This window comes from Gasterosteus aculeatus, chromosome 13, assembly GCF_964276395.1.
Source record: "Gasterosteus aculeatus chromosome 13, fGasAcu3.hap1.1, whole genome shotgun sequence".
Lineage (NCBI taxonomy): Eukaryota > Metazoa > Chordata > Actinopteri > Perciformes > Gasterosteidae > Gasterosteus > Gasterosteus aculeatus.
Window position 1 is genome coordinate 9,020,487 of NC_135701.1, and position 20,635 is coordinate 9,041,121.

General features: G+C 39.7%; 1 protein-coding gene and 2 long non-coding RNA genes across 8 annotated transcripts in view; 1 reads left to right on the forward strand and 2 right to left on the reverse strand.

Annotated features, from left to right (window-relative positions):
- Positions 1 to 7,789: 7,789 nt before the first annotated feature.
- On the reverse strand, positions 7,790 to 9,462 carry LOC144386372 (uncharacterized). Of its 2 annotated transcripts, XR_013452085.1 has the most exons (3): positions 9,317 to 9,462; positions 8,076 to 8,107; positions 7,790 to 7,937 (listed from the first exon to the last, which is right to left on the reverse strand). It is a non-coding gene; the product is annotated as an uncharacterized LOC144386372 (long non-coding RNA). The 2 variants fall into 2 exon arrangements; XR_013452084.1 differs by lacking the exon at positions 9,317 to 9,462 and having other exon boundaries at positions 8,076 to 8,213.
- A 1,321-nt stretch (positions 9,463 to 10,783) lies between these two features.
- Positions 10,784 to 13,009, reverse strand: LOC120830115 (uncharacterized). 2 transcript variants are annotated; one of them, XR_005713845.2, is made up of 5 exons: positions 12,874 to 13,009; positions 12,609 to 12,721; positions 12,144 to 12,217; positions 11,304 to 11,383; positions 10,784 to 11,184 (listed from the first exon to the last, which is right to left on the reverse strand). It is a non-coding gene; the product is annotated as an uncharacterized LOC120830115 (long non-coding RNA). The 2 variants fall into 2 exon arrangements; XR_013452083.1 differs by lacking the exon at positions 12,609 to 12,721 and having other exon boundaries at positions 12,874 to 12,966.
- Positions 13,010 to 19,689: 6,680 nt separating this feature from the next.
- ntrk2a (neurotrophic tyrosine kinase, receptor, type 2a) overlaps positions 19,690 to 20,635 on the forward strand; it is a 55,595-nt gene continuing 54,649 nt past the window's right edge. For all 4 annotated transcript variants that reach the window (XM_078087390.1, XM_078087391.1, XM_078087392.1 and 1 more), the window contains exon 1: positions 19,690 to 20,209. In XM_078087390.1, coding sequence (XP_077943516.1) covers positions 19,956 to 20,209 — 254 coding nt within the window. In that variant the 5' untranslated portion in view covers positions 19,690 to 19,955. The remainder of the gene's footprint in view (positions 20,210 to 20,635) is intronic.

Genomic DNA, 20,635 nt, shown 5'->3' on the forward strand with positions numbered 1-20,635 from the left:
ATTCTTTTGGCCCCTGAAGCCATTATGGGAGCGCCATGCTCTCTAAATTAGAGTAATGAGGAGTTTGGTACCCAGCTAGCTACATGAAATGAGGACAGAAGGATTGGGGGGGAGGCAGGGAGGGTGTAGGATCAAGACAGAAAACACATGGTCCGTTGAAGGAGAGGCTGAGAGATATAAAATGAGCAGATTTTGGGTTCAGGTAAAGTCTTCGGATGAGTTTGCGTGCAAATTACATTTTAAAAAACTCAAAGGCCTGCGAGGTGTGTGTGTATGTGCTGTAACCAGTGCAGGGTGAGGTGTGTGGGGGTGTCAACAAGCAGAGAAGGATGGAAGTGAAATATTAAAAGAGGGAAATCGGGAGAGAGAGAGAGAGAGAGAGAGAGAGAGAGAGAGAGAGAGATATGGAGATAGATGTGAATCACCCACTGCTGCTCTGATCCCAGCATGTGTCCATCTATGTCCCAGCCAGACCCCCTGCCTGGCCTCCAGGGAATCTATCTGTGTGTGTGTGTGTGTGTGACTGACAGAGAAAGAGTGTGCGTTGGCCAGCGAGCGTGTGTGCGTTGGTGTGCAGCTTGTGGGCCCATGTGTATCTGTGTTAGCTCTCCCAGCAGGAGTGAAAGTGCATGGGAAGAAGGGCAGAGGTTTTTCTCAGAACCTGCCACAAACGGGTGTTGTTGAAAACATTATTTGTCAGAACAAACGGCGAACACACTCTCGACTGCCGAATCTCCCACACCCCTGAATGCAACTGGTTCCCCTGAAGCACCATTTTCAGGTCAGAGCCCCGGTCGACATTAGGCGGCCTTCAAAGTCCTGGCAGATAATTCAACGGAGTGCTGTGCAACAAGTTCCTCATCAGATGTTTATTGGGGCCACAGAAAGTTTGTGTTTCACCAATTCTCCTTTGTTTTAGCACAACACCTTTATCGGTTCAACGTGTTCTCAAAACAGTTACATCAAGGTCACATTCCCACTCCAACAAGCAGCAAACGTCAATGCAGATTCATATAAAGCCACTTAGTTTAGCTCAGCATAATATCTGAAAACGGAAACAATGGTCAGAAATCTGACTAAAATACCTCTCAAGAGAACTAATCACGACCGTATCTCAAGCAGGACCAGGACTAGTTGCCAGGCAACCAACAGCAACTTCAGGTAGTTTCTGATACTTAGCAGGAAATAGTCCAGCACATGAAATCCTATTAAATGGTGATTTTTTTGTCTGTGAGATATGATGTGTTCATTAGCGACCCGTCAAGGTGGTGGAAGGTTTTAAATTTGTACAGAGCCCCGCAGCTGTTTCCATCTCTTTCTTCCCCCTATACTTAGCTAAGCTCAGCGGCTGCTGCTTCCAACATTAAAGTGGTCTTGATCTTCTTATTCAACTCTCAGGAAAACAAGAAAAAAAAAGTGCATTTCTCAAAATGTCAAACTATTCCTTTAATTTTTAAATTTTGATTTACAGGACCATGATGTTTAACAGGATTAATGCCCAAATGCCAAGAGTATTCATTTGTATATATATGAGGGTTGAACATAACAAGCATGAATGGGTCATTTTGGATTCTGGATAACGCTGATGGGATTTCGAACTATTTTCCAATTCCTCTTAAACCAAACATTCAATCAATTAAGAGCAAATAATCAGTAGCCTATAATAATCTATAGTGAACATAATTCGAGGTTTGTAATTGGTTTATTGTAAATAAACCAATCTGTACCTCAACCAGCAACGGTAGAGCAGCGAAGAGCTGATTGCACGTTTAGGTGTCAATAATAATAATCATTTATTTATCAATTTACATGAGGGTAATGCTCGCATAGGCCATGCATTGAATATTTAACTTTAATATTTTTACATTTTCAAATTTACTTCTGATACTTACTTTACTTCTCACATGCATACATACATAAGATGCATATTTACAGCCAATGGTAGTAGGACTATCACATTCAAAGGGACTTGAAAAGGACAAATTGTAACACAATTATGTGGCAGATGTGTTTTGGGCAAGATTTCAAACTAAACACTCGATAGGCTTTTGTTTTATTCACGTTATTTCCAATGATATAATTACTACTTTTGTAAGTAATTATCACATGCCTCGTTATTCATCATACTAATGTAGCAGAGTATCTGCACACGATGGTCAGGGATTCTCCTTTTTAATTTCTCTCTGTGCAAGACGCGTCCATTCATTCAAGTGTCAAAGAGCAATTAAAGAGTCAATTCTTGTTTGTTGGGCAGAAAACATATAATAGAAAAGAGTGATTAAGCACAATAGTCACATACATGTTTGTGCAGCTTGATACGATTAATCAATTAAGAATTTGAGAAATGTTATGTATGTATGCTTCTTATCCTTTCATCATTTTATTTACCATGTCTGTTTGTCTGTTCCTCTCCTTTTGGTGAGCTCTCTGGAGTGCTGGTGGATGACAACTTCATCTCCATCATTTACTTTTTCCTCTCCTTCTCTTCATCCCTCTCTCCTTCTGTTGGAGGAGTGCTACATGACAACCGCATATCCACTAAATTCAAACTCCTAATATTCAACCTTTTGCTCAGTTTTTCTCTGTTTCTTGCTTTCTCTCCATCTAACCTTTCCTCCTATCTCTCCTCTATGAGATATATTTTTGTAATTGTTGTGTGAACTACCACTGGAGCTTGAAAGCAAATATTTCATGTGTTCGGATGTAACTTTTAGTGAAAACTCTTTAGTGAAACATAATATAAGATAAGATAATCCTTTATTAGTCCCTCTGCGGGGACATTTACAGGATCACAGCATCAAAGGGGGTAAAGTACACACAGACATAGTTAAAAAAAAGATCAAAACAATTAGAAATAGCAATACTAAAATAAAAAAGAAATGAAATGAAATATTATATGCAGAAATATTGAGAAAACTTGTATTAGAATGATATACATTTGCTCTGTAATACAATATGCTTAATGATAGAATGTTTTGTATGCATATACATTTTACATATCACACTTCTTATACTGATTTTATACAGCACTCTTTTTTTAGACTAGATCTTTAATTTGTATTACCACGTTAATGCATGTGTGTGCCTGTGTGACTCAAATGAGGAGGACCAAGAGGGATTCGCTGACCCATCTGTATACATTTTCAAGAAAACAGAACCCATCCTCCCTTCAGAAGCCTCAGCTAGGATGGGAGCGCACCTTTAAGTGTCTTTAGGCCTGGCTTTGACACATGGAGCTCGTATGGGGCACAGCCTGCAAGTTCTGCATGCAGCCACCACTCTGTGGGCGCAACACTCACAGAGAAAGGCACCGGGCTCTGGTAAAGCCACAGCAGAAGTCACCTCTTCAGAAACCAAAGATGGTAAGGGAGGTGTAGTGGCATCAACTACATATAGCTGGGCTCACTTGTAATAAGGGTTAACGGGGAACATCTGGCTGAGACCCCAGTCTTATATTGCCATCTCCAGAAGGGAGACGGATTGACTAAGTTTGACTAAGATTACATATTTATTTGAAGATTGACTGAAGTATTCACTATTTTCAATGGGTATTAATATTCAATGTATTCAGAAAGCTCCCAAAGGCTGTGACTGGGGTGTATAGCTGGGTGCGAATGTGTAGTCCTGATGGGCAGGTGGCACGTTGCAGCCGGTGCCAATAGTGTAGGTGTGGGTGTGAATGAGTGAAAGACATGTTGTGTAAAAATGCTTTCAATGACTAGATAGGCAATATACAAATACAGATATATTTGCCAACGTAATGTAATCAAAAAGGGCATTTGAAACAGAGCTACAGGTAGAAATATTGTTTTTAAAATGAAGAGAAAATATTTAGATTGAAAAGTGATGAATGAATGATCTTTGGGCGACAGGACACAACTAATACAACTAAGAAATGCAAAAAGTAAAAAATACGCAAGAGTAAGACAACCGCTAAAATTGCTTCCCATCTGGACGTTGGTCCTGTGCGGGCACTGCAGGAACAACTGAAGTGAGCACTGTGTTTGCACACTCAGCTAAAAGTCAAACATGATTCCAGTCCCTGTTGGTGTCCGTAGGAATCATTTGACCTTCATAGACAGGAGTTTTAGGCGGTTTAGGAATGTCCACAGCTATACGAAAACAAAGGAAATCTTGTGTAAATAAATCTATTAACAATATATGGTAATAAATACATTTATGACAACTCTGGATGCATCAAATATGGAAGGTCGTTAGAAAGGAGCAATCCAATATATTGGTGAAGTTTGATTATAAATAACTGTTTTCTTTACAGCAAACTCAGTCCAAATTCATCCCAATCTCACATGTATCATTTTCTGATAATTATTAAAAACCGCTAAAATTGTATTACTGTCTCCTAAGATTATTGAAAACATATTTATGACTCAGTTCTTAGGCCACAACATTTAGATGACACACACACGTGTTACCAAAAGATACATTTATAAAAAAAATTAAACTAAATTAAAAGGTTTGCAAAATGTTTTGTGGAGTTTGGGAATTAGTGATGTCAATGATGAAAATGTGTCTATGAGTATTGGAAAATTGCAAGACAAAATATAAATTCTTACTAGGCGCACAACGAAACGAAACAACAAGTGGGTGAAAGCAGAATGCGGGAGCTGCAAAGGCAGCAGAGCAGACCGACAGAGGCTCCGTCAACGCTGATACGTGTTCCTTTGACCACAGGGGTTTAGAACACAGAAATGATTTCTGTCCACGTCGGAATCCCAGCAGCGTTTGGGAAATGATAAACACGCCTGAAAACAAATATGCGTTGTCAATGTAAAGAGGATGTAGGTTGGTTGCTAGGTTACCTTTATCTTTAACAATAAAAGGTCAGGATTGCTCGTTAACATCCTATTCTATAATCCTCCACATGCAAATTTTGTGGAACGCCTTTTCATTTTCAAACTTGGTTATAACGCTGCAGGCCTTACTTTCTCTCCCACGTACACATCAACATAAAAATAACACAAATCAAAAATGAAATTATTGGTCAATTAATTTGATCAACACACCCATTCGCTTTCAGTTTGGTTGTCGTCTGTTCTCACACACGTAGCTCTGACAGATGGCTGGAAGTCCCTCACTCGCTGGGTGGCATTTGTGCATTTGTTTGTTTATAGTTTCTTTGTGATCTTCAGAATAGTCGTGGAGAAAATGTTTAAGCATTGATAATAACTAGAAAGTCTCCCATTAAGAAGGGCAAACTGTGACTTAAAATGTCTCTATAGAGGTGATAATACCACTGAACACGTCTACTCACCAATTGCTTTAATAACAGCCGCCTCAGCTGCATTTAGCCAGTTATACAGTCGGCATTGTTTGTAATCTGTTATCCAATCTAAATAATAATCAAGGCTAGATTATAAATCAACGTGTCTCACAAATACGGACGTCTACATCGTCCTCTTTAAAGTTCCCTGTTTCTGCCAAAAAAATGAGTGGACAAACTAAAAAAGATTATATAGAAATTCAAAAGTTCCGTTGTTTTTATCTGCAAAATCCCATGAATTGCAGTATTGGGCAGCATCTATCCACACACTCAAAAGAAACACCTTTCCCTCTTTACGATGGGGGCCGACAGAACTTGAAAAACATCTAACTTTGATATTATTTTTTACTGGGGGACACATGGTGACATGGTGCTCAGAAATGTCCTGTGTGTCACAGTCTTATGGCCGATGTCTAATCCTTCCTCTCTGTGGGTGTGTGGAATTCACACAAGTGAACACACCTCCTGCCTGCCGAAAAGGGAGCCATCTGACCTTTAGCTGGTGCTGGATTTAATGAAGAGGCTGTCATTTGCCGTCTCTGAGACTACGCACTCGTCTCACACATACACTTGGTGAAAGTGCAAACCCCCTGATATGCTTTCCTTTGACCAGTCTGGTCATTTCTTTCAGTATTATTGAGTCTGTTACTTGGACAATCACTGTGCCAGTCAAACCAGTCAGACAGGGACTTTGGCATCTAATGCCAAATGGGAAAAAGAGGACACCAGTGACATCCAGTGGCCAATCAGTACTCTGGTTTCACTTCTTGCCGTGAAACTGCATTCCAGGTGTAGTTTTGGACGTGTCTATCAAATACGTAGGTCATTCTCCTTTTTTTTTACAGGAATTCTGACGCACGTGTTACACTCTGTCTATGACAGCAGGCAGACAAATACATGCATCCAGCAAATTTGTATATAAAAACGACAAATGAGACACTATAGAATGACTAGAATTGTTTTGTATTGTATGTTTGTGTCCAGTAGATTGATTGGGAAATAAAGGCATACATATAAAAACAGCCATTGACATTGTAATACACTTAAGGAGAAAAATGGGAAGCACTCATCATGCATAATAATACAGTATGAATACTAAATTGTCATTAATGTCTACATCACAGCTGGTGGAGAGAGCTCATTCTAATGAATTCATTCTGATGGTTAGCTTCTGAAATTCGCTCAGGGATCAGTGAACATTTATCTTCATCTAATGATGCATCATTATGTATTTCTAGATTGCAATTTGTATTTTAATCTGAATCTGCAATTGTTTGTTCCTGGTAAGAAAAGAAGTTAAAAAAATGTAGTAGAGAGTACAATCTATCAAAATATAGAAATAGACCAGTTACCTATCTTACAGTACTCACACGTGATAATGTATTAAATGAATGACTAAAATCCTTTTTGAACTTGTCCATTATGGAAAATAAGCAACCGCTTGACCGTCAAATGAGAAGCTTCTCGAAAATAAAGTTTCTGTAAACCGTAAACTAATTCATGTGAGTGAATATCTGATGATTTGTGCAAACACGTCATAGATAATGATCATATTATCCTATATTAAACCAAATAACATCTGATTATAACTATTTATCCCTATTATTCCTTTATACAAACATATGTACATGTATATGTAGAAATAACACACACACACACACATACACACCCACACACACACACACACTGTACGTACTGTATTTTTTACTAATGCAACATTATCATGATTTATTTTTTAACCAAATAAATGCAGGGAAGTGAAGTCCGTGGGGGGTGTGAGTGCACAGCAGCGCTGCAGGCTGCTCTGATTGAATCCTTCCCCAAACGTTACTGGACTCATACACGGTCACACTGCAAATAAAATACACACACCCCAAACTAAACTAATTGATATTGCCATGAAACTTTTACTGCTGACCACTTGCCTGTTTTAGTCCATTGTGAAGTACCAGGCTGCAGCTGACGTGTGGGGGGTGTAAATGCGCAGCAGCGCTGCAGGTACGTGTACAAAATCTGTGGTTTGGAGTCGATGTTCAAGGGTCTTCTTTTCATTGATGTGTGTCAAGGAAAATGTTGTGGGTATAAACTTACACACCTACACAGTAAAATCGCCAGTGTTAATACAACACTTAAAGAGTCAATTTTAACACTACCTCAGTGAACATATGGTCCCTATCTACAGAGTGTTAAATGTACACTGAACACAGAGTTAAATTTCCAGAGTCAATTTTACTCTGGTAAGAGTTAAAATTTTACACTAGGTGCAGTGTAGTGTAATAATATTAACTCTAAGAAGTGTCAATCAAGTTTTACACTATGTAAGAAGTAACACCCATAGTGTTATTCACATGTAACACTAAAGAGTTATAAAAGAAATAACCTTTCCAGTGTTAAACCTACTTTACACTATGTTGATTATGAAATCACTCCAAAGAGTGTTGATTTTTAACCAACTCCTACCAGTGTTGCATATCTATGCAGGGGGAAAAACACACAGACAATTGTATCCATACTGTAATACATATTTATTCCAAGTAAACATGAAATATTGGCATCAAAAGTAAACCTAAAACATGTAAAGCTCACATCTTATCACAGTGGCAAAGATCTTGGTTGGTGCTGGATGACAGGAATGTTTTGATCAACATGATGGTATCTGCAAAGACAGCAAACTGAAATCAACATTATGATCTACAACCCCATACAAGCTGACAACCTGAAAATACCCTATTTCAGCTTTAAAAATTACAAACACAACTACATTTTCGGTCAAGTACATCAACTTATTACTTACCACCAGAGCACCACAGTACATTAAAGAACAATCTGAAAGAAAAAAGGAAAATATACATATTAAGTAACTACGTAACTACGTAGACCCCTCCGCCGTAGCCTGACGTGCACCTCCGAAAAAATCTAACTGCGAGTCGAGTTGACGTGGATCGCAAGTGCTGTGATTGGTCCGCTCAGAACGTAATTTGCGGCAGTTGCTGACATTTGAAAGTATCGAAAGTGCACTTGCTCGTCCAGGTCCCTCAGTGGGTGAACCAGTGTTGTAAATTCACGTCTTCTCCGTAGCCTGCGCTTCAATATGAGCTTCGGCTCACCAAGGATTCGGCACCCGCAGAAACACACAGCCACACCCGCCGCCGCCGTAACGTGGAAGCATAAATTAAGCTTACAGCAGCTACAGCCATAGACATAAAGAATATACATCGACCGCTGCTGCCTAGTGGTGCTGACGAGCCGCGGGGCCGCCGACTTGGACCGGTCACCCGCTCCACTCAGTGCCAGCTGGCGCAACGAAGTGTCAGCGCGTCACTCGCTGAATACAAAAGCGGATGTTCACGGGATTTTGTAGGCATGACACCGAAAACATGATTCGGCGTATTTTAATATTCATAGTAGTTGTAACAGTAATAATATTCTGGTATATAATATAATAATAAATATTTGTTTGCGCCTCAGCAGCCAGTGCAGCGTCTACTCTTTATATGTCTATGGCTACAGCAGCAGCTAACGTGAACCGAGCCTCTCGGAGCCGCGGCTCGGTTCACGTTAACTGGGTCGACTCGGTGCATTCCGCCGTCTGCCGGTGAACTAGCGGGTCCTATGAGCACGTCCGCATGTCCGCGACATGTCCCGCTATGCTCGACCAAAATTGTGACGCTAAAGCGATTTGCTCCGGCTCAAATAGAAATAATAAATATGACTGCTTCAACGAATTTTTGTCGTCATTTTACTGAAATAAATGTGCAAGCATGACACATAACACACCACGACAGCTCGTCCTCGCTGACATTAACGTTACCTCGTGTCGTTTTTGTTCAGTTTGGTGTTGGTGGTCAGACATGTGGCTGCTACATTTAAGCTAACCGCCGACCCGATAATCACGTTAGCCATTTGAAATTCGGTATTTGAAGACACGAACCCAACATTGACTAGTGTGGTGAATGAAAACGTCCCTTTATTCTTATACAGATTCTACTGGAATGAAGAAAAAGAACGGGAATAGTTTATAGTAGAAAGACTTACCACAGTATTTCGATGCGAGGAAGATGGCGATGCCAGAATCCACATTCTCAGTTTGACCGGGAAAGTTGGTGGGCGGGGCTTTCCAGAGTATTTTTTGTGATACTCTGGAAGGCATCTTGCTCTAATCAGTGTTGAATCAGGGCCTGAGAGAGTCAATAACACTGACAGAGTAAAACCTCTGTTAACTCCGATTATTTTCACCAACACTGGAAGTTTTCTGGTTCAATTTTACTCTGTCCATTGTTGGAAGAACTCCGGAAGAATTAAAATAGTTTGACACTGCCTTTTTGACACTGGCAAATTTACTGTTAAAATTCTGTTCTCCCATACGTTATGCATTGCATTAATATAACAAGCAAAAGCAGTTATTTTAATACCAAACTGTATAATACAAAATGTAAGTTCTTGCACAATACCTTTTTCAAAAACAATTTAACCTAATTACCAAACCATCACAATGTGTCATATATATTGGATATATTATCCTTAAATCCATTAAATCAATCATTTGTGTCTTACATTAGACATTTTGTGGAGATAAAAAAGCTGCTGACTCCATAGCCAATGAGAAGAATGCTATTTGGCATTATACCAAGACTTTTAATGAATGCCTTTAATCGCATCTTCCAAATGTATTGGTTAAAGGCAGGCAAGCCCTCGGGAGGACTGGAGGGCAGATTGGCGTAGAGGATTAGGCATAAAGAATGAATAAGCCACTTAATTTATTGATCAAAGGAGGAATGGCATGCAAATATCAATAAAGAGAGCCTTCAATAGAAATCTAACAGTTTGGTACGGTTGGTATTCTAGATCCTACCCATGGTTGATTTGGAGGATGTCACTGGCTGTTACTCTGGTGATCTCTGTTTCAAGGCCAGATTGTCGCTTCAACCTGAACAGAGAGGGACATAGAACAAGACGTTTGTTTTAAAGAAATCATTCACTTCCTGTTACTTCTTCTTAGTTTTGAAGTTGAAAATGAACAACCCACAAGTTGTTTAATGTTTAAGATGTTAAACTTAGAAAAGTATATATGTGAGTCATGTTTAAGTTACTATAATTAATAATTTAATAGTCTTTACGTAGATTATAAACCCGTTTGCTGTCCTTTACCTTTAGACAATTGTATGTGAATTATATATTGAATGTAATAGCAGGTTTTTCTTTATACCTATGACGGTTTCCTTTACAGATACGTATATATATATATATATATATATATATATATATATATATATATATATATATATAAATACATATCTATATACGTGTATATATATATTTACACGTATATAGATATGTAAGCATTAGTATTTTTAGCTACAACCTGCAATCCCTTTACTGTGAGGAACTACGATCAAAGCAGCTCATTTTGGTGTTTGTCATACATGTATATAAAGTTATACATACTTGTTATTAAGTATTTCTCATGGTTAGTGCCATGCTTTTCAATCTACTCCGACAACCTTTTTAAATATATTCATGTTTTATTCACTGCTAAACATGTTGTATTTATTTATGGACTTTCCCGTTAAATACAATACATTACTGAGAATAACTGGGGATATCTGTAGGTGAGCTGCTGTTGAGTAAGACATCATCCCTCTAAATATTATTTGGGGGTCTCACAGTAAGGTGATTAATCATTACATTATTTAACACAGTTGTGTTACCTTGGCAAAGCTTGTATATTAGATAATCAAATAAAGCTGATTATTAACTCCTTCTCAAAGTAAATATTTACAGAAAAAGAAGATAAAGGCTCCCAAAACACCAGAGACGCTGGCAAAACCTGCTGTCATCACAGCAGGGATCTCAGAGCAAGTTAGTCCACTGATGCATGGACGAATAAGGAGAGGTGACACTGTCTGAAAAGGAGACACAAAGATAAATGCTGGATTATCTTGTACTAGTTGATTTGCGAATTAATATAATTATATCAGCAATTTGCTTGATATTTTTTCTTGTCATTTAAGCTGTTGTTTACCTGTTCCAAGAATACATTTCCAGCAGCAGCCATCGATTCAGCTGGAGGTGTTGCCATGGTAACCTGCATCTGAGACCAATCTTTGAAAAAGAACAGAACATCAGAGGACAAAAACTGAACTGTAGAAAATGATAACAGAAAACATAAAACATAAAACAAACAAATTAAATATAAAAATTTGTCGTACTCATTGTGTTACTTAGGAGCAATTATTGTCCGTTTTATATTCCTTAAACTGTATTTTTAATTTAAAAGTAGCCGTAGATATAAAATGTACGTAATCGTTTATTTGAAATCAAATATTTCCCTCTGTTAATACATTTAATCCTCACATGCTCTTAGCCAGTTACACAGTCGGCATCGTATGAGTATGAAGCCAATGAAAAAGGATGGATACGACAGAGCTTAACAAACAACACAAGCATCACGTGGAGTCCACAATCATCAGTATCACCGACATCATCATCGCCACCATCGTGACCATCATCGTGACCATCATTGTGACTATCATGAATATCATTATCGTCCTTAGTATTATTGAGTATGATTGTATGTAGTAGTAGTAATAGTAATAGTTTTACCAACTGACTATTATTGTTGCTAAATTCCCGCAAACATGACAGAATATGATCAAAAACTGGTTTCTGAGACCAAGATATAATGTTAATATGACCAAACACATAACCTGAATATTCCAAAAATCTTGTCGTAATTGTTTATGTCATAATTATAAATACTAGTGTTCATGTAGATCTACTAACTAACTTTTTTATTCTGATTTATTCGTTCCTGTAGCATATATGTGTATGTGTGAGAATCATGGAGGTTTGTGTGAGATACCTTGAAGATGAAGAAGTGGTCGTTGTAACTTGTAACACTAACTTAGACCCAACATCTGCAAATGACATAAAAGTCTGTGGAGGAGATTTTCAATTGTTAACAACAGAAAAAAACATGGAAGTAATTGATTGTATCTTTGGTAAGTACAGAAGCAGCATGAATGTTACAGCAGGTACGTGCTACAGTAACAGGAAGATCTCTAAATTTACCATAAAAAGTAGACTTTGATACTGGTGCAAATTAAGGAAACAAACAAAGATAACAAGGGAACAAAATAGATAATGAGAGAACGACAAAACAAAAAATGACACAAAGAAACATATGAATGATACAAATAGAATGATAAAACTGATACAAAAGAAGCAATTTCTGAAAAAAAGAACACTAACAAAATAAGAAAGTAAGGAAGATAAACATCCACTAAAAGTGAAACCAAAAAACAAATCAAGATTAGTGGGTGTCTACCTCTACTTTTTTTCCGAGCCATTCAATTCCAACGAAGCCAAAAATGGTCCTGAGGATCGGCAGACCAAAGACAAACTGTAGCCCAATCCTGCACTGCAAGTTTGACCACACCACTGCAAAACATGTGTCCAATACATGAACCAGCAGTGTGTCTGTATGTGTGTGTGTGTGTGTGCGTGTGTGTGTGTGTGTGTGTGTGTGTGTGTGTGTGTGTGTGCGTGTGTGTGTGTGTGTGTGTGTGTGTGCGTAGGTGTGCATCCTCTACCTATTTGGAGAATATCTGCATTAGGAAGATGAAGAGCAGCAAACCAACAAAAGACATGGACACCAGCAGTGACACGTACACTACGCGCTGTAGAGACAGAACCAGTATCAGACAAGGGAGGGAGGCGAGGAACGCCAGCAACATGAACAGAGACAGACTTACCATCAGGAACGTGTGCGATACGTTGGCAAGAGAAAGCCACGTGTGTTGCAAAGAAGTTACGGATGAATATAAAACCTTTCTAGGTAACGTCAGTTTTGTGGCTATAAAAATCAGCGACTGATGAGTTCAGCATTTATTTGTTTGTTGTAGATCAATTAGTGGGTTAATTCTTCGTTTTTTTAGTCTATATTGTGCAATGGCTTCACCTTTTTACTTAAAAGCACCCTTGAGCCAGTGCATTTGCCTTGCTCTACTGTAGCACACAGCAGGTTTTCTCTCACACGTCACTTGCCGTCAACTGGTCTTGTTTTCTTTATCCTGCCTTGTTTGTATTCAGAGCTCATTCGGATTTTAAAAACAAGGAACTTCAGTGTCGGGATGTTTCTGTTGCCAGGAGACGTGTCTGAACGGTCGTGCACATTACATACCGTAGTTACAGCTACTAAGAAGGATTTTTTGTATTATGACAGTGGCTCGTTTGCAGCATGATTTAAAGACAGTGAGCCTCCATCCATGTTTTGATCAGGAAGGGTAGGAAAACTGAAGCAAAACATTTCTTACCATCTGATCAAGAACCAGTTTTTGCCGAAAAGGTCTTTGATAGGAGAGAGCTTCTTCCACACCCAGTCGCCATAGTGTTTCGTCATCCAATACCAGGCCAGGAAGATAACGGTTACCAAGGAGATGACCAGCACCCCGATTGAGGTTCAGGACACATGCCGCTATCACTATGGCAACCAAACCTGGGACAAATTTAGTATTAATATAAATTATATCCCACAGAGCTTTCTTTAATCAGAATAATTCAAATCTTTTCATTTATTTGCTGCTTTAATTTCTCCAGAAAAACAGTAGTGTACGAAATATGAGCCCTGAAACAAAGAAATACAACCTTAAAAGACAAGTCTGCCATAACATGATCTCTGATGGCAATGATGGCACTTTTAAAATGGATACATATAAAACCTGAAGTCTGAAGGATTACTAACACAGAAAAGGTAATTTCACATTTGACTATTCTTCATTTCAGTTATTTGTCCATCTTTTTTTGTCAACAACACAGCAATGTTCTTTAATCTGTAAACCTGAACACACCTCACACACTAATACTGAATTGAATCGAACCTAATTAAAGGACCAGAGTGTAGCATCTATTGGAAAAATAGAATAATAATATATATTATATATATATATATATATTATATAGAATATATAATATGTAATATTTATAAGCATGTTGTATTCCAAAGTATAACCATCTGAAAATAACAATTGTTGAGCTCTTTGTTTCCTTAAAATGGAGCAATTATAATTCCATAGTGAGGTGGTTATTGTTTTTTAAAGATTCAGGAGAGGAAAACCATACACTTGTTCTTGCGTTTCATCTGCAACCTCGCAGCCAAATGCTGCCAAATCTTGCACATTGCAACTTTAAAATATCTATGCAACTATCTGCAGAAAGTTGAAAACATTAAGGTTGAGAATGGTGTAATTCCATAAGTCATCTCAAAAGTACAGCATTAACGGTTGAGGAATCCCAAACAATATTTTAATTTTCATTTAGACAATTAACAAGGGGAAATATTTGAGTTTCAATAGGAAGTATTTTGTGAAGTCAAATTCCCTAATAGGGGGTAACTGTAAAAACACACATTTTACTTTTGGGGAAATCCCCACTACTTACTTCCATTTACTTAACCGTGACCATCAATTTAGGTGCACAAGCCATCCCAAATTAACTGGTCTAAGGTCTGAATTATGTCCGCAAACGTAGCCCAAGTCAGAGACTCACACATACACACACACACACACTCACTCACGAGCCCGTTCATGTCCAAATGCTCCGAGGTGTGGCTCATTTAGGTCCATTCTGACCTGTGCAAGTAGTTTGCAAAGTTAAACATCCCATTACAAGCCTCCAAACAGACTGAAACTCATAATCAAAATTCCAACCAAGATGTTAACTTAGTTGCTGATTATAAAATAATAAACACAATAATGCAAGACTTTGTACTTTAAATACAAGCAGAAACACTTTGGTGCTCATGCTTATGTGAACAAACAAAGGAGTATGTGGGACCGACAGAAATATGCTTTACCTTCTGCTAAAACCAGTCTGTGCTAAAGAGCCTCGGAGTGTGTCCATCTTCTTCTCCAGCAGGCAATGCACACAAAAGGAAGGAAGATAAAGAGAGAGGAGACATGTTAAAACACAGGGACAAGAGTCAGAATTTTCCTTCTAAACAGTAAAGCTCCAAAAAACTGGTCTGGCTTACCTCTGACTCAAAGGCCTTGTTGTCTTTCCCCCTTTTTTTGATCATTCCTCTCCATTCCATCCAGTGCACAGGCACTTATTTTCACACACTGGCCAGACCTAATGGGGGCGTTTTAAAAGCATACCTGTCCTATCCCACGCTCATCCTCCCTTCTCCTCCAACCCTGTATTTCTCAACCCGAATCTATTTTACTCATTATGTTACTTTGTGGATTTAGCAGACGGTGAACCCGTATTTAATAAATGTGGCGTGAAAGGGTTATTCCTTTCCAACCCTTTTTATTGGTCTGTCTTTCTGCCCTTGTTCTAATCAGTCTGTGAGCACACACTAACCTTTTCATGACTTTTAGGAGCATTAAATTGACTTACACTCATTTTGTGGAGATATGCCCTTTTTCCAACCACAGCAGTCACCGGACCAATTCTAACCTTTACCATAAAATTAAAGTAAGTCTTTAAAGCCCTAAAGTTTTAAAATTAAAGAAATTTAGGTATTCACAATATCACTAATCAAAGTTATGTCCACACAAGATAAAACTGTCTCTTCTCACACTCAGGCCCTCATGCACAATAAGCACTTTGCTCTGTTTTGCTGGCCGATAGCTTGTTTAGCTGTCATCAAGTGTAGTTTATTAGGGGTTTGCTTGAAGCACAAACATACACACATGCAAGTTAGTGCATAAAATTGAGTTGTGCAGAGGCTGCTCTTTTCAAGCAGGAGTAGTTATTGAAGGAAACCTTCCCAAATTGGTCCACATACCAGTCAGCATGACATGACCGCTCTCTTCTCTTCTATGCAACCTTGAAGGAACAGTCCTCTGCATGGACAATAAGATAAGATTCGATAACATAGAATTTCATTAGCCACAGTCCAGAAATTCTCAGGTTTACAGCAGCAGGGTGGATAGAGACATAAGTAGCGAAACAAGATAAACACATGTCAAATAAATACATCATTGCAAAATGAAGCTAAAAAATGTAAAAAGAATAACATGATATAGTCGGACTGAATGTGTTTTAATACTTCACAGGGGATTGCACAGATGATTTCCAATGAATAGGAGATACATTGGATTTACATTGCACACTAATAAATAAACAAATGAGGAATTGTCAGCTTTTGTTATGTGCGGTCTCCTGGGAACGATGTCGGCTGTGCGGAAATATCTCCCTTATATCAGGGTTTGCAACACAGTCAATTGTTCTCACACAGTCTCTTTCCTGAAATTGAATGCATTTCACAGAAACCCCCTCAGGTAACATTGCATTGTTTCTATGTGGACGCAGCTTGGACAAATGACAAACTGCGGTCGTCGGTCTTCTGTGTCACAGCAGCCACTAGAGTGCACTAGTGTCTCATTTCTCAGCAGCTGCAGTGCACGTCGGTGGTATGTAAAGGTTAGAATGGGTTCATTCAAGTCCACATGAGACAAATTATTCATACTGGCTGAAACATTGGGGGCTCTTATTCAACAACTAAACACTGAGTTATCTACATAACAATAAAGTATAGGAAATTAGACATTCGAATTTTACCCTGGTAATGAATAAAACTTCCCAAAAATTTCTGAAATTGTACATGTTTGTGCATTAAAGTTTAACATAATTAGATATTACTCCCTTTTGGATAGAGAGATAATGTCTGGCCTTTGGTTTTCCCCCAAAAACATTTCTCGTGGGTTAGGGTAACTTTCAAGTTCACAAAGGTGTCGTTCAGTCATTTTTAAATGACTTCTTTTAGCCAAAGACCTAGAGGCCGTAGTAAAGATTACCATGTATTGCTAAAAAAGCCAAACCACATGTTAAAGCCATTTATCGAGCCAGAAGTCAAAATGCTAATGGAAAACAAAACGAAGACACCGCCAGGAAAAGGTTTCTTCTAACTGAGGTTTATTTATCTATACGCAATGTGCTAGTAAGGGAGTAAAAACATAGTGAAGTGGAAAATAGTGGTCCAATAGACCCTAAAACCATCGGTTAGGATCGTATCACTGAGTCACAGAACGGATCACATCACATTTTTGATCCTAATTAAAACACATTTTGTCATTGATAGCTTCATCAATTAATATCTTTTTAAGTTGATTGGTGTCTCCTTTGAACATCTGGATTCAATTAAGTTTCTCACCAACACTACATTATACAAGATTGCACGCAAACACAAACACATCTTGAGTCTAACGGTATTAGCTCTCCTCCTGTCGAACACAGATTGTTGTTTACAAATTAACATTATTAGAGATCGGCAACCGCATGGGCAGAAATGTTGTCTTGATAGCATATTTCTGTCAGGGAGCTGCATGGCGGGGAAGGTAGGACTCAGACGCAGAGTTTTCAAAAAGAAAAGGGACTTTAATTGTCAAAAAGGTTTTCAAAAGCAAAAGGCCAAGGGGCAAAAACGAAGACAGGAACGAGGAACGAGATCGTGGACAGGGACAGGGACTTCCATACAATGAACAATGACGCAACAAGTGACAACAGACACACATGTCTTAAATACACAAGGGAGGTGCAGGTGATTGGACACAGCTGGGAACAATCATGACATGACAGACAATCACAGAGGAGGACAGGACAAGGCAGGAAGTGACGTGACCCAGGGAGAACAGAGGAAGGAAACTACAAAATAAAACCAGATATGAACCCAAACCGTGACAATTTCACAGATTTTTATTGCAGTAAACACCTGTTGTGGTTTCTACACATACCTGTGTCTACTCAGTGTGTCTACTGTCCCAATCAAGACAACCATAGCCTTAAAAAAGGCTGCTTTGTGTATCTTTAGGGGCCCACATGAATAAATCCTAAAAGTAATCAAAAAATGTTTAAAACAATATGGAATGTGTCTTCAACTTATGTCAACCCAAATCCGGTACTAAAATAAAAATATGATGTCAAACATTTAAAGTGATGTAACTAAAGTAGATTGTAAGATCAAAATATAAAAATTAAAATATATTAAACAATCAAAAATAGTTTTATCCATTTTTAGTGATAATTATTCATCTCAGAGTAATTATCATTATGTCAAATTGTGTGGGCAGATGTGTAATTGGTATTAAAACCGTTTCTAACATGACAATAAACGATGGATTTTGGCTGCTAAGTCAGTTAAAAAATCAAACGGGATGGACACAGTTATCATATTTTAATCTAGTGAGAGCAATCCATTATATGTATGTACAGTATGCCTGACAAACTATAATATTCCGACAGTGTTGGATAAAACCCATTCTGACTGACACTCGTTCAAGAAGCTGATGCATGTTTGAAAAGGCAAAGACCTTTTGACGCAGGTTGCGACCTCTGTCAAATTTGAAAATGTTTTTGAGGCCGACATCCACCAGATTGGTCCAGACACAAGCAGAGCTCCATGATTGCACTCCTGTATTCAGCAGCACTGCCCGTGCGTCAGCACAAACGTCATTTTCGAGCTGGGGACGGAGAGGCGAGCAGAGCGGAGGACTGCTCACAGTCAGGCTGCGTGTCCGGGCAGATGTGCAGGCCGAGCCGTCGAAGAGAAGAAGAGGCTCCGCTGTGTTCCTCAGAGGCTGCAGAGCGCAAAGCCACGGATCAACCCTTTGCGTTGGAAACGCAACCAGCGGTGGGAGATCTATAGCGGCAGAGCGACTGTCACGCTGCCTTACGGCCTCCACTCTGAGACGGACGACAGATTATTGATTAGGGTCTGGTTTGGCCGGGAGCCCCGGTATGATTATGAAAAATGGCCTAACGATTTAATAAGGTGACGCTTAGCCTAGTACATGCCAGCTAAACACTTGATGATTGGTGATTGCTCCCTCGTTCTCTCTCAGTATTTCATTCCCTCTCACGTGTCATTTTAGACATCACAGCCACCTCTTGTCCTGGGTGAAAACGATCAGCTCGGTCGCCATTAAAAAAAGGTCCACATGCCATTTATATATTTAACACATGCTTTTTACTAAACTGAAAATGAAACATCCTTCGGACAGCTTTGTTTTACACAGGATAAGTATCTTATCAAACGCTCAGCGTAACAACAAGATGATATTGCTGACCGTGATAGAGAAAAGTGTTAAACCCTTTCTGGCCTCTCCCAAGGTCTCTCCGTTCACAACCCAAGGCAAGGCCCGACAACCCCAAACACAAGTTCAGAAAGGTGCCCTTGAGCAACAAACCTCCCGCGGTACGAGCATCCCCATCCTCCCATCCTGACATTTGCTCGGTAAACTACACACCCATCCAACCACCACCACCACCACCCATCTCTCTCGATCTCTGTCAAGAATCATTCAAACACTGAGAACATTGTGAGGAAGACTAAGAGACAGAGAGAGACAGAGAGAGAGAGAGAGTGAGAGAGAGAGAGAGGGGGGGGAGGGAGGGAGGGAGGAGAGAGAGAGGGACATTTTGAGTGACTGACGTGGATTCTGGAGGAGACACACACACACACACACGGGAAAGGGACGGCACGCGCTCTCCGGCTCTTTCCTATCTGTCATCGAACAGTGAAGACAGATGCTTTTCTAGCTGTGCCGCCTGCGTCCAGCCCGTACGCCGGATTTCTCCTCCATTCGGCCGAACCTGGCACTGAACCCAGCCAACCTGGGCCGGGCCGCGGGGGCTGTTCGGCGAGCCTCGTAGCTGAAGTGGACACCCGAAGATGAGCGCCTGGAGACCCGGGAGCGGGGCTCTCTCTTCGCCGGGCGGACGTTCCGGGTCGTGGCGGTGCTGGTGGTGGTGGGTTCTGTTCATCGGGGTGTCAGTGGGCTCTGGGGACCCGTGGATGTCCGCGGAGGCATGCCCGTCCTCTTGCTCTTGCAGCAGCACCAGGATCTCGTGCGTGGATCCGGAACGGGGCATCAACGCGTTCCCGGTCCTGCAGAGCGAGGCGGAGATGGAGAACATCACCGACATGTGAGTGTCTCTTCTCTCTTACGGCGTCCGGTTGAGGAACCCGAGATGCCGAATTCTCGAGTGGTCCTTTTGCGCGTTCGCTTCGCTTTTTTAATCAGTGCGTGCGTGTATTTTCAAAGCACTTTCCAAATGTGATGGCCACAACAATCGGTTGCGGTCCGCAGGGGAAGAGACAGTGTTGTCTTTCACAAACTCGTGTGTTCATTTAGGGTGAATTTACAGATATACCAGTTTGGGTGGAAATGGAAGACGTATCTGCATTTATTCGGCACGGGTTCGGATCAGACACGCACGCATGTGTGACGTGCATAACAGACACATTCGTATCAGATCTTATTATCACACCTTTCGTTGGTGGCGAGGAAACAGCTCGTTTATTAAACAAATAATAATAAAAGCGGTTGAAACTGATGGACTTCACCATAT